At 37.9% G+C, this 13,401-nt stretch overlaps 1 protein-coding gene and 1 pseudogene across 5 annotated transcripts in view; both read left to right on the forward strand.

Annotated features, from left to right (window-relative positions):
• The window catches only part of IMMP2L (inner mitochondrial membrane peptidase subunit 2), an 847,197-nt gene extending 841,135 nt beyond the window's left edge, over window positions 1-6,062 (forward strand). For all 5 annotated transcript variants that reach the window (XM_072783444.1, XM_072783441.1, XM_072783451.1 and 2 more), the window contains one exon: window positions 5,469-6,062. Coding sequence is in view for 4 of the 5 variants with exons in the window: in XM_072783441.1 (XP_072639542.1) it covers window positions 5,469-5,588 (120 nt within the window). In the remaining variant the exon portion in view is untranslated. The remainder of the gene's footprint in view (window positions 1-5,468) is intronic.
• Window positions 6,063-8,976: 2,914 nt separating this feature from the next.
• LOC140609441 (L-lactate dehydrogenase A chain pseudogene) lies at window positions 8,977-10,034 on the forward strand (annotated as a pseudogene).
• The last annotated feature ends 3,367 nt before the right edge of the window (window positions 10,035-13,401 follow it).

A 13,401-nucleotide genomic window follows, 5' to 3' on the forward strand; every position in this document is an offset into this window, starting at 1 on the left:
CTTAATTTTACTTGAACACTTAGAGGCCATATGGGGTTATTAATTGACCTACTTTTGATATTACTACATCTCAGGAAATAGGGAGGTCTGGAGAGAGGGAAAGAAATGAGGCAACAGCCAGCCAGTGGAGCAGTCACAACACATACCACGTTTATTAAGTTTGCCATCTTCTACAGGCACAGTTTGTAGATCGCCTAAGCAATTACAGTAGTAACTTCAAAGATCATAGATCACCATAACAAATATAATGAAATTTGAAATAATGTAAGCATTATCAAAATGTAACACAGACACAAATGAGCAAATGCTATTGGAAAATGGCACTGAAAGACTTATCACAGTGTTGCTGCAAAGCCTAATAAAACTAGGTATGCCTATACGTGCTTAAGCATCTCTCTCTTTAATAACAAATGGATTTTTTTTCTTCAACATGTTTCTTTGTTTACCTATTTTGACTGAATACTGGCACATCTTAGGAAAGCAGCTTCCAGCACAGTTATTCCTTTTTATTTATGTCTTAGTTTGCTAGGACTGCCATAACCAAATACCATAAACTGCATGGCTTGAGTGACAACAAAAAATTCTCAGTTCTGAAGACTGTTTTGTTTTCTTTCAAGACTTTGCTCCTTAGCTTGCAAATGGCTGACTTTTTTTTTCTGTGTCTCCACATGCACCCCTATTGGTTCTTTGTGTGTCTTAATGTCCTCCTTTAACAAAATTCCAGCCTGATTGAATTAGGGCCACCCTAGTGGCCTCATTTTAACTTAGAACCTTTACTGAGGTAACTATTTTCAAATAGAGTCTTGTTCTGAGCTACTGGGGCATTAAGGCCTCAACATATGAGTTTTGAAAAAAAAAATACAGCTCCTAACAATCATTTCCTTCTGATCAATCTAGGTGTTTCAGGAAAGTATGTGGAACAACAGTATGATTAAGTTGACCCGATCTTGATTTGTCTAGCATAGCTCCATTTTACTATTATCCTGACTTAATTTAAAAAGTACCCCATTTGACGGTCAAAGTGTCTTATTTAGAAAATAAATTATATGATGGATCTTGATAGGTTCAAGAGCCAGAGGGCATACACATCAGTCTTGGCTCAAAAAAAATCTCATGTTGTACATAGGTTTCCTCCACTGTGGAGACTATAATAGAACCTGCATCACAGAGTTAGTGTGAGGATTCAATGCATCAGGATGCCTAAGTCACTCAGAACACTGCCCCGGGTGTAGTAAGCAATAAGGAGGAGGATTGTATTTGTCAGGTGTGATGGTTAATTTTGTGTGTCAGCTTAGCTGGGCTATGGTGCCCAGCCCTTTGAAGGTTTCTGTAAGGGTGAGTAAAGCATTTTATTCTCCAATAGGTGGGTGGGCTTCGTTCAATCAGTTGAAGGCCTGCACAGAACCAAAGGATAACCTCCCCAAGCAATAAGCGATTTGCGAGCAGATTGCCTTTGAACTTAAACTGCAACTCTTTTCTGAGTCTTCCGCCTTCTGGCCTTCCCCATTAGATAGATTTTGAACCCACCAAGCCTCCATAATTACAGGAACTAAATGTTTCACATAAATTTATTTCTATATATAAACACATATCCTATTGGCTCTGTTTCTCTGGAGGACCCTGCTTACTACAGTATGTGTGGAAACCAAAGCTGTACCTTGAAGTACAGCTTTTAAGTTTTTTTATTTCTGGATTAATTCTGGATTTTTTTCCTGCCCTGTATTCACTATGCTCTTTGCATGTCTATATACATACTAATAAAGATCTGTGACAAGAATGCTGAGCGTACATAGGCCCTCTTATCAGCCTTTCTTAAAGAAATGCTTAAATTTTGCATTCCATACTTTTAAACAATAGTAATATTCTACATCTGTGAGATTCTTCACATTCATGACTATAAATTATTTTTTTCAGGAAATACATAGTATACCTAATAAATATTTGGAATAAAAGAATCCTAGGTTTTAGGAAAATGAATGTTGATTAAAACAAATTGAAGCACCAAGCAAGCAAATATATTGGCAGGAGTCCTGGCAAATCAACCATATGGGAAAAGTTCAACAACTTGAAACGGCAAATAAAGGCTTGAGGGACAACAGAGTAGCAGTTATCAAATCTAAAAAGGGTTATTGTGGAGAAGATAGAAATCAGCTGCCCTATAGCTCCACTGAGTCCAGAAAAAAAAAAAATAAAAGTAGATAAAAACTTCACTATTACAGACCATTTAGATCTAGGTTCCTGCCAGGTAACATGGTTGTGATGGTTACTTAGCATGTTCCAAAATATGTTTCAGGGATTCTTTCAAGTTGGTTAAGTTTGCTTTTTCTGGGTGTGACACCAAGTGGCAACTTCAGATGCTGGATTCCCAACGAGGTCAATCAGAATCACTAAGGGGGGGGAGGGGGTGTTGGGGGGAGGAGGGTTGTAAAAACCAGTCTCCCTTTCCTATGAAGTGTTAGGAAATGGTTTCTAGGATATACTGGTGAGAATTAAAAGCCACGTGCAGAGGGGAATGTGTAGTGTTCTACCGTTGGTATGAGGAAATAAGTGTATATTTGGGTTTCTTTTTCCAAAAAAGGAAAATATACTGCTAGAAATGGAAGCATTTAGAGGTATAGTAGTAGATGGTAGACTGTCATTTGTGTATATTTTTTGTATTGTTTTCTCATTGTTAGTATAATTGCCACAAATAATGTAACTTAAAACAACAAAATTATTTTACAGTCCTGGAGGTCATGAGTCCAGTATGGATCACTGGGCTAAAACCAAGGTATCAGCAAGGCTGCATTTACCCAGAAAGCTCTTTGGGAGAAAAAAAAAAAAAAAAAAAAAAAAAAGCTCTAGGGGATCATCTGGTTCCTTGCTAGGTTCTGGAGGCCACCTGCATTCCTTGGCTCGTGGCCATTTTCTCCATCTTCAAAATCCAGCAGTATAACATTATCTGTCTGAATCCAACCTTTCTGCCTACCTCATCTACATTAATGGAATCTCATGATTACATTTGGGTTCCTAGAATGCGATAGGATAGTCTCCTTATCTTAAGATCAACTAATCAGCAACCTTAAGTCCATCTGTAACCTTAATTCCTCTTAGCTCCATAGCACTACATATTCATACCTTCTGGGGATTGGGATATGGACCTCTTTGGAGTGTGTATTCAAGGGGCATTTCTGCCTACCTCACCCTTTAACAATAACATTTCATCAAAAAGGATCCCAAAAGCACACTAAAATTGAATACAAATAGAAACAAACCACACAGTATTTAACACAGCTACACTGTGGAGGAAAAAAGGTCAGATTCCAATAAATATACCCTTAAAATGAGTTTTACTGTAGGGATTAAAATAGTTGTAAAGAATCTTTGATTTTTACTCAGTAAATTTTTGTTTGGGAGCCAGAGTGCTCACTCTGGAAGAAGGAAGATAGACATATCAAATGGGGGAAGATGAGGGAAAACCCTGGGGTTTTGGATATTTTCTGTTTATTCTCTGAAATGGCCTTGAATATTGACACCCATGGCGCAATGAGTACATAGAGTAGCAGGTGGTGGTTTCTAAATACTTTCCTGAGTAGACCCAAGCCTCCTTAACGAGATGTCTGATCTCAGGCTGAACAGGTACAAGTAAGTCTGCAATGTTGAACCCAGAACTCATAACAGACTTTAAAAAAAAATGATATTAAAAGAGGCGTTCAGGGTTGGAAGGGGAATCACTTTAGAGAAGAATAACAGCGAATAAATATAAAAGGAATAATAAGTTTGGAAACTCACTATTATAATCATCGATGTAATAACTGATTCAGGGAGGATCATCGATGGATATTAAACTCATTAGATGGTTTAGAAACCAGCTTCCTTGAGAGACCGTGAAATTATTTTATGTGAAATGTTGACACAGGATAGTTACATATTTCAAAATATCACCCCACAGATTAGTTACTAATTATAAAAGGGAAACAATTTGCTTACAGTAGAGAAACCTAGTCCATAACACCTTAATCAAGTGACCAAACTTCACAGGAATGGGAGAGGTATTTTGTGTCTTCTGACATGAGAGAATAAGAAGAATGCATTACCAAGTACATTGTGTTCTTGCCCAGAACCCTTACCTTGAATCTATTTAGGAGGGGAAAAGTCAAGCCATTATAAATGTAGGACATTTTACAAGGCAACAGGTCTGAACAAAAATAACAACAATTATGATGCAATTTTTGACCCTTAAGAATTTTTAAAATAGCTATAAAAGACACTATTGTAACTGAAAAACTTAGAATGTTGGCTATATGTTAATATTGTATCAATAATATCTTACATAGAATGTATTATGTTTATGTAGGAAAGAGTCTTACTTCTGAGGAGATACATGTGGAAATATTCAGAGTAAATTCAGAATGTCAGCAAATTTCAAATGGGTCATTAAAAAAAGTATGTACACAGACACACACACAAGGGAAAAGTAACAAATGCAACAAAATGTAAATAACTAGTGAGTTTGGGTGAATAGAGCTTGCTCCCTCCACCCCCCGCCCCCCACATTTTCAAATTTTCTGTATGTTTGATTTTTTTTTTCCAAAGTAATGTTCCTTTACTGGGCCCCTGAGCTTATTTTATTTGTACTCCAAGTTGTGAAGTTGGTTTTGTTTTTCAAATCAATGTGTTTCTAGTTTTCTTGTTAGAGTCCCTCCCTGGACATGCAGTTGAGTCTCTCCTTGAATGCATATGCTAGGAAACAACTTCAATGAAAGCAGTCTTGTATGTTAATCTCTATGGACCTCCAATTTATAGGAAAAACATTTGAAAATATAAAGTGAACCTGCAGTAACCTGCAGTAGCTAGTTAGCACATATTTATTCTTTTTCCTTGCTTCCTATTCTCCATTGCTCTTTCCCTTAGTTTTCCACCTCCCTCTGTGAGCACTAGTTCTGTGTTGCTCCATGTGGTTTACTTAGTCTCACTGTAACTCTTGCTGCTTGGCCAGTAGGCAGGGAAATGCTTTATACAAAAAAAAAAAAAAAAAAAAAAAAAAGTCTCTGACTTATCCACAAAGTAAAGTGTCTAAAATACTGGTAATTCCATAGGAAATTCTGAGAATGCAAACCAGATTTGTGTTCCCTGGCTGCATGCAAACTGATTATTGAGGATGAGGGTTAAGTTTGCAGACCCTGGGGTTGGACAGCTCAGCCCTGAAGCCAGCCTCTACCAGTCGGTTGCTGTAAGACTTTTGGCAAGATCTTTAACCAGTTCAATTTTAGTTTTCTTATATGAAAAATGAGTGTAATACCTACTTCCAATGGTTGTGAGAATTTAAAGGCATTTAGGTACATAAAGCACCTAGAAAAGTACTGTATAAATGTTAACTATTTTTAATCATCTATCAGACCTGGATCAAATTCTGTTTTTAAGATATTAATGATAATTCTGATAAAATAATTCCTTGCTTGCTTTCTTTGTGTCTCTCATGGGTTCAGGTTTCCCTAGGACTTCTGCATGCCCATGCTACACATATCCTGTGGCCGCCAGAGCGCTGGCAGAAGTTGGAATCTGTTCTTCCTCCAGAGCGCTTGCCAGTTCAGAGAGAAGAGGAGTGAATGATGGCATGGAGCTCCCTCAGCTGCGGCATTGGGAAGCATTGTAGAAGGGATGGGAAGGAGGAACCTTCAAAAGGCAAAGCTTGTTTCAAATGAAGTGATCTGCGTTATTAAACAGTATTAAATAGCAACTGATTTTATGTTTAATTGTAATACCCTATTGTGTAATGCCAAAAAAAATGCAGACCTTTGGGAATATGAACATTTTATTCCCATGTCTGACAGGGAATTTGTTATGTATACTTATCCCATCGATTGTTGGGTTTTAATTTTGGTGCTTGCTAATGAAAGACTATGAAAATTAGTATTTGATGAAAGTAATTCAGTAATATCATTTACTCTTAAGATAGAACATGAAGAAACATACAGTGATGGAAATTATATTGGAATTGAAGGTATATACAATGCAGTGACTGCCAGTTAGGAAGAACAGTAAACTGTGATGTAAAAATAAAACATTGATTTGCTCAGGTATTGTATTGAGTATTTATCATTTAACCCATACCTTCATTAATGAGGAATATCTTTTTTTTTTTTAAGCAAGGAATTTAAAGGAAGGAGAACCAATTCTATCAATACTTCCATATAAATAAACCTTCTTTATTGACCCTTTTAAATCAAAACTTCTGAGTGATCTCTTGCCTGCTCACACTGATGAATAAACTGATTTATCAGTATTCAGCCACTATGTGAAATGTTCTGAGTGAAATGGTCAAACGTGACTGACTTTTTTCCAAGTTTTATTTTCCTTCCCAGTGATTTTCATGTTTACATCTGTAAAAGTGAAATCACCAACTGCAAAGCGGGGTAATGTTAGCATAATATATCCTGTAACTGCATAGGTAAAGAGGTAAATTCCTTCATGCAAGTCTATATTTAGAGAGTAACAGTAAAAACCCATAGGCATTTTAACAGCAGCTGTTACTAATAATTCCTTAAACACTATATGTAGCAGCTCAGTCTGCAAGTAGCAGTGAGTACTTACAGACTAAGGTTGGTCAAAATTATCTGCCTAAAATCTGTTGGTGGCCCCTTATCAATTCCATTTCTCTCTGTTCCCCAGCATGTATTTCATGCTCTGACCTTTAACTCCAGTTTACTGAATACTCATTAGTATTTCAAGGCTTGTAACTTGTCTCTTGACTGCATCCCCTGGGATTAGATGTAAACTAGTGAGTGTGTAAGAGCATTGGCCTTTTAGTTGCTAGAAAATAGCAAATTCTGGGGACCACGGAAGAGGGGTTTGGAGGTACTGCTGAGGGCAGACAAAACAAATAGAGAAGTTCTGTGAGAATAGCTACTATTTACCAGCCAGTGTAGAAAAATTGGATATTTTAACAGTTTACCAAACTGGTTATCATCCTTGCTACCTTACTCACTACTTGTACGATTCCTGATGAAGCTGATAAATGCTCTTTATTTGATTTCATATTCTCTAGCCATCTAACACATCACCAGCAGAGTTAATACTTGATGCTGTCAAACAACTCAGCTTATAAGTTACCACCTCAAAAATGCAACTCTAGGCAGACTTAATCATTGGTGCACTTATTATTTACCAGATAAGACAATCACCTAATATTAACCAATGGAGAAAGAGTTCATCATCAGCTACCACTCCCTGGACACAGCAAGAGGCACCAGACCCAGGAGCCAGTCTTTCTGTGAAAAAGGCCTGTTCGTTTATCTCCATGGTTGCAATGTGAGGGCCAAGTTTCTAATTAAATACACATCCCAGAGACCTCAGAGGGCAGGAATGATCTTTATATTCTTTGACAATTTCCAAAGTGCCAGTATCTCCCAGACAGAAGCCTATATGCTTGTCTGGTGCCTTGTTTTGTTTATGGCTGCTGCCCAGGGGACATTCTTGAGCACCTAGCTCTGGTAACAATCTGAAAGTGAGTTCTTATCTGGCTACCCCACCCAGGCCACAATACAGTGGACTGAAACACACCACATTATTTTGTTGAAGAGGCCTTTTTGATTCCTGGAGCTTTGGCATGAGTGGGCAAGCAGACTGTCTGGTATAGACCTAGGGGCCTAAAGAGGTAGGGATACGGGGATAAAAGTTGGTGCACACTATCTTTGCACTTTCTCTCACTCCAGATTTCCAGCAACTCCCAGAAAGGGATGTATATGCTTGTCTGTTGCTCTAATTTTTATTAATGACACCCAGGGGACATTTCTACCTTGTCTGGCTATTGTGTCAGTAAGACTACACTTGTGGTCCCACAGAACTGTACACATTTGCCTACTTTAAAAGCTGCCACCTAAGAGTTTCTGCTTCCAAAGAGCCTGAATCTAGAGGCTAAGATTCCCCACCCACCCCCACCCCCAGGAACCATGCAAGTCTAGGGGAACCTTTAAATATTGGGAACCACTAGAAATAAAATAGGTGGCTTGGCCAATCACCAAGTCTTGAGAGACAACCAAGAGATAGAGAAGGGTAGAACAATAAGGTTCATCTCCTATACAAGGACACTTCTTCAAAACTGGGAGAGATGGCAGCTAATGCATAGAAACCAACAGAGTCATGAATACGAAGAAACAGGAATATGTTCCAAATGAAATAGCAAGATAAAACCTCATAAAAAGGTCCTTAATGAAAGAGAGATAAATGATCTACCTGTTAAAAGTTAAAAACAGCAAGAAATGATAGTGCATCATAGAAATGCTTACTGAACTCAGGAGAATGCATAAACACCCTGAGGATTCAACAATGAGAAAATATAATAAAGCACCACATAGAAGTCACGGAGCTGAAGGATCCAGTAACTGAACTGAAAAACAAACTAGAGGGATTCGACAGCTGACTAGATAAGGCAGAGAAAAGATTAATGAAATCAAAGCCAAGGTCATGGAACTCATCCAACCAAAACAGGAAAAACAAAGGATTTAAAAAAAAAAAAAAGCTAGTTTAAGGGCCTCATGGGACAACATCAGGTGGACTGATATTCATGTTATAGGGGTCCCAGGAGGAGAAGAGAAAGATGGGCAGAAAACTTATTTGAAGAATTAGTGACTGAAAATTTCCTGACCCATGGAGGGAAACAGACATCCAGATCCAGGAATCTCATAGTTCCAAAGAAGATGAATCCAAAGAGACCCTCACTAAGACACATTATAACTAAAATGCCAAAGTTTAAGATCAGGAGACAGTCTTACAGGCAGCAAGAAAAGGCAACTTATTGCAAACAAGGAACTCCTTAAGGCCATCAGATTTTTTAGCAGAAACTTTGACTATATTATATCACTCCCTCTGGCCTTCAAAGTGTTGAAAGAAAAATCCTTCAATCAAGAATACTCTATCTGGGAGTCAGAGCCACCATTGCCAAGTCCCAACCTGACCCTGCATGCTGCTGCTGCCCAATGTGCACTCCCGATTCCTTTTGGTTTTAAGTCTAAAATGGTAACTCTCAAGGATCAGCCGATTCAGAATCTTAAGGAAGACCATATTCCCCAGAATAAGATTACAGTTGTTGGGGTTGGTGCTGTTGGCATGGCTCATGTCATCAGTATCTTAATGAAGGATTTGTTGATGTCATGAGAGATGATGGATCTCTACAACGGCAGCCTTTTCCTTAGAACACCAAAAATTGTCTTTGGCAAAGACTATAATGTGACTGCAAACTCCAAGCAGGTTATTATCACAGTTGGGGCACATCAGCAAGAGGGAGAAAGTTGTCTTAATTTGGTCCAGTGTAACGTGAACATCTTTAAGTTCATTATTCCTAATATTGTCAAATACAGCCCAAACTTCAAGTTGCTTGTTGTTTCCAATCCAGTGGATATCTTGTTTCCAATCCAGTGGATCTCTTGACCTATGTGACTTGGAAGATAAGTGGCTTTCCCAAAAACTGTGTTATTGGAAGTGGTTGCAATCTGGATTCAGCCCGGTTCCATTACTGAATGGGAGAAAGGCTGGGAGTTCACCCATTAAGCTGTCATGGTGTGTCCTTGGAGAGAGCATGGTGACTCCAGTGTGCCTGTATGGAGTGGAGTAAATGTTGATGGTGTCTCTTTGAAGAATCTGCACCCTGACTTAGGCACTGATGCAGACAAGGAACAGTGGAAAGAGGTTCACAAACAGGTGGTTGACAGTGCCTTTGAGGTGATCAAATGGAAAGGCTACACTTCCTGGGTCATTGGACTGTCTGTGGCAGATTTGGCAGAAAGTACAATGAAGAATCTTAGGCGGGTGCATCCAATTTCCACCATGATTAAGCGTCTCTATGGAATAAAAGATGATGTCTTCCTTATTGTTCCTTGCATCTTGGGACAGAAAGGAATCTCCGATGTTGTGAAGGTGACTCTGACTCCTGAGGAAGAGGCCCGTTTGAAGAAGGGTGCAGATACACTTTGGGGGATCCAAAAGGAGCTGCAGTTTTAAAATTTTCTAATGTACCACATCACTGTCTAGACTACAAGATTTTAGTTGGAGGTTGTGTATGTTCTTATTATCTGACCTGTTACTCAAGTAGTAATATTAAAACGGCCCAAGAAAAACATCAGTTTCCTAACATTACAAATGGGAATGGTTCACAAAACCCTGCAGCTATATCCTGATGCTGGATGATGCCTGTCTTGTGTAGTCCTAAATTGGTTAATGTAATATAGTTTCACCATCTCACAGGCACCACTGCCAATGTCCTATATGCTGCAGTTACTCCTCAAACCATATGTGTATTTACTGTGTTCTGTAGCTTCTGATTCCTTCACCCCAACACCCAACATGCCTAGTCCATCTTTTTTTCTTCAGTCACATCCTGGGATCCAATATATAAATTCAATATTGCATATATTGTGCATAACTCTTCTAAAGGATCTTATTTTGTGTACTATGTATGTCAGAATATAGTGTACATTGCCATATAATGTAAAAAGACAATGCAACCAACTATCTGTCCTACCAACTAAAAACTAAATACATTTTGAACAGTGGAAAAAAAAGAATACTCTATCTGGTAAAGTTGTCACGTAGAATTGATGAATAGCTAAAGGAGTTCATCATGACTAAGCCAATTTTACAAGAAATGTGAAAGGGACTTCTTTAAGCTGAAATAAAAGGGCACCAATTAGTCAGGGAAAAATGTGCAAGTACAAATCTCACGGGTAAAGGTAAATATAGAGTAAAATCTAGGGGTGCTTGGTTGGCTCTTTAGGAATAATACGCAATTCTTGATCTTGGAGTCACAAGTTCAAGCCCCAAGTTTGGTGTAGAGATTGCTTAAATAAATAAAGAACTTAAAATCCAGAACAATATTAGAACAGGTGGTAGATTAATCACTTATAAAGCTAGTATGAAGCTAAAATTTTGGCAATATTATAGCTATAGTTATTATTAGTGAAGGAATATAAAAGATAAAAATGTAAAATGTTGTAAAATGTGACATCAAAACCATAAAACGTGGGGAGGGAAAAGTAAAAATGTAGGTCATTAGAATGTGTTTAAATTTGTTATCAACTTAAAATAGACCATTATAAAAATACGTTGTTGTATCTAAGCCTCATGGTAACCACAAAGCAAAAACCTATGCTAGATAAACCAAAGATAAAGAGAAAGGAAACAAAGTATAGCACTAAAGAAAATCCGAAAATCACCAAGGAAGGGAACAAGAGAAGAAAGGAATAAAGGAATCACAAACATACAGAAGACAACAAAATGGCAATAAGGACATGCCTACCAGTAATTACTTTAAAGGTAAATGGATTAAATTCTCCATCAAAAGATCAGCTTAACGTATTTTTAAAGATTTTAGAGAGAGTATGAGTGTTGGGGGAGAGGCAGAAAGAGAGGGAGAGAGAATCTCAAGCAGACTCTGCACTGAACACAGCTGATACAGGGCTCAATCTCACAATCCCGAGATCACAACCTGAGCAAAAACCAAGAGTCTGCTGCTCAACTGACTGTGCCACCCAGGAGGTCCTGGACTTTTTTTTAAAAGACCCATTTTTAGGCTGCTTACAAGAGATTAACTTCAAACTTAAGGACACACAATGACAAAGTCAGGGGATGGAAAAATGTGTTTCATGCATATTGAAACCAAGAGAAAGCTGGGGTTCCTATACCTACATTATTCACTCACACACACTTAATAAGAGACAAAGAATGGCATTACATAGCAAAATGAAAAAGCAAACCTACTCATAGTAGACTATTATGAACAATTATATGCCAACAATCGGACAACCCAGAAGAAATTGATAAATTCCTAGCAACATACATCCTACCAAGACTGAATTATAAATAAATAGAAGATTTTTTTTAGATTTTATTTATTCATAAGAGACACAGGCAGAGGAAGTAGCAGGCTCCCTGATGTGGGACTCGATCCCTGGACCCGGGGTCACACCCCGAACTGAAGGCAGATCTTCAACCATTGAGCCACCCAAGCATCCCAATAAATAGAAAATCTAAATACATTGATCACTAGCACAGAGACTGAATCAATGACCAAAAGCTCTCAAACAAAAGGGCAGGACCAGAAACCTTCATGAGTGAATTCTATTAAACATTGAAAGGATAATTACTGCCAGTTTTTCTCAAACTCTTCTAAAAAATAGATGAGGAAGGAACACTTTCAAACTCATTCCAAAAGACCAGTATTACCCTATAATGAAACCATTCAAGGATGTCAAAAGAAGAGAAAACTACAGGTCAATATCCCTGATAAACCTAGATGCAAAAGTCCTCAATAGTATGTAAGCAAACTGAATTCAATACATTTAAAGGATCATACACCATGAGATTAACTAGGGTAGAAAAAATGGCTTAACATTTGCAAATCAATGTAATACACCACATTAACCAAATAAGGAATAAAATCATATGATCATTTCAACAGATACAGAACAGACCCCAGAACTAAACATACACAAATATAGGCAATTGCTTTATGACAAAGGAGTCAAGAATATAAAACAAGGAAAGGACAGTCTCTTCAAGAAGTGGTGCTGATGGGGTGCTGAGTGGGTCAGTCAGTTAAGCATCTGCCTTCGGCTCAGATCATTATCCCAGAGTCCTGGGATTGAGCCCCACATCAGGCTCCCTGCTCAGTGGAGAGTCTGCTTCTCCCTCTCCCTCTGCCATTCTCCCTGCGTGCGCGTGCTCGCTCACTCACTCTGTCTCTTGTTCTCACTCTCTCTCTGTCAAATAAATAAAATCTTTTAAAAAATGATGTTGGGAAAGCTGGATAGCCAAATGCAAGAAAAGTAAACTGGACCACTATCTTATACCATACATAAAAGTTAATTCAAAATAGATTACAGACTTGAACATAAGACCTAAAATTATAAAACGAAGAAAACTTGGGCAATAAGCTCCTGATGTCAGTACTGGTGATGATATTTTAGATCTGACACAAAAAGAAAAGGCAGTGAAAGCAAAAATAAAGAAGTGGGACCACATCAAAGTAAAAAGCTTCTGCACAGCAAGAAAAAAAATCAACAAAATAAAAAAGCAACTTATTGAATGAGAGAATATATTTACAAACCATATATATGATAAGAGGCTAATTTCTAAAATATGTAAGAAATTCATATACCTTAGTAGCAAAACAAAACAAAATCTTTAAAAAAAATAAATAAAAAATGGGCAGGGGATCTGAACGTTTTTCCAAAGAAGACATACAGATGGCAAACAGACACATGAAAAGATGCTCAACATCACTAATTATCAGGGAAATGCAAATCAAAACCGCAATGAGATGTCACCTCACAGCTGTTAGGATGGCTAAGATCAAAAAGACAAGAAATAACAAGTGTTGATGAGGATATGGAGAAAAGGAAACCCTGTGCACTAATGGTAGAAATG

The sequence above is a fragment of the Canis lupus genome, chromosome 18 (assembly GCF_048164855.1).
Source record: "Canis lupus baileyi chromosome 18, mCanLup2.hap1, whole genome shotgun sequence".
In the NCBI taxonomy this organism is placed as follows: domain Eukaryota; kingdom Metazoa; phylum Chordata; class Mammalia; order Carnivora; family Canidae; genus Canis; species Canis lupus.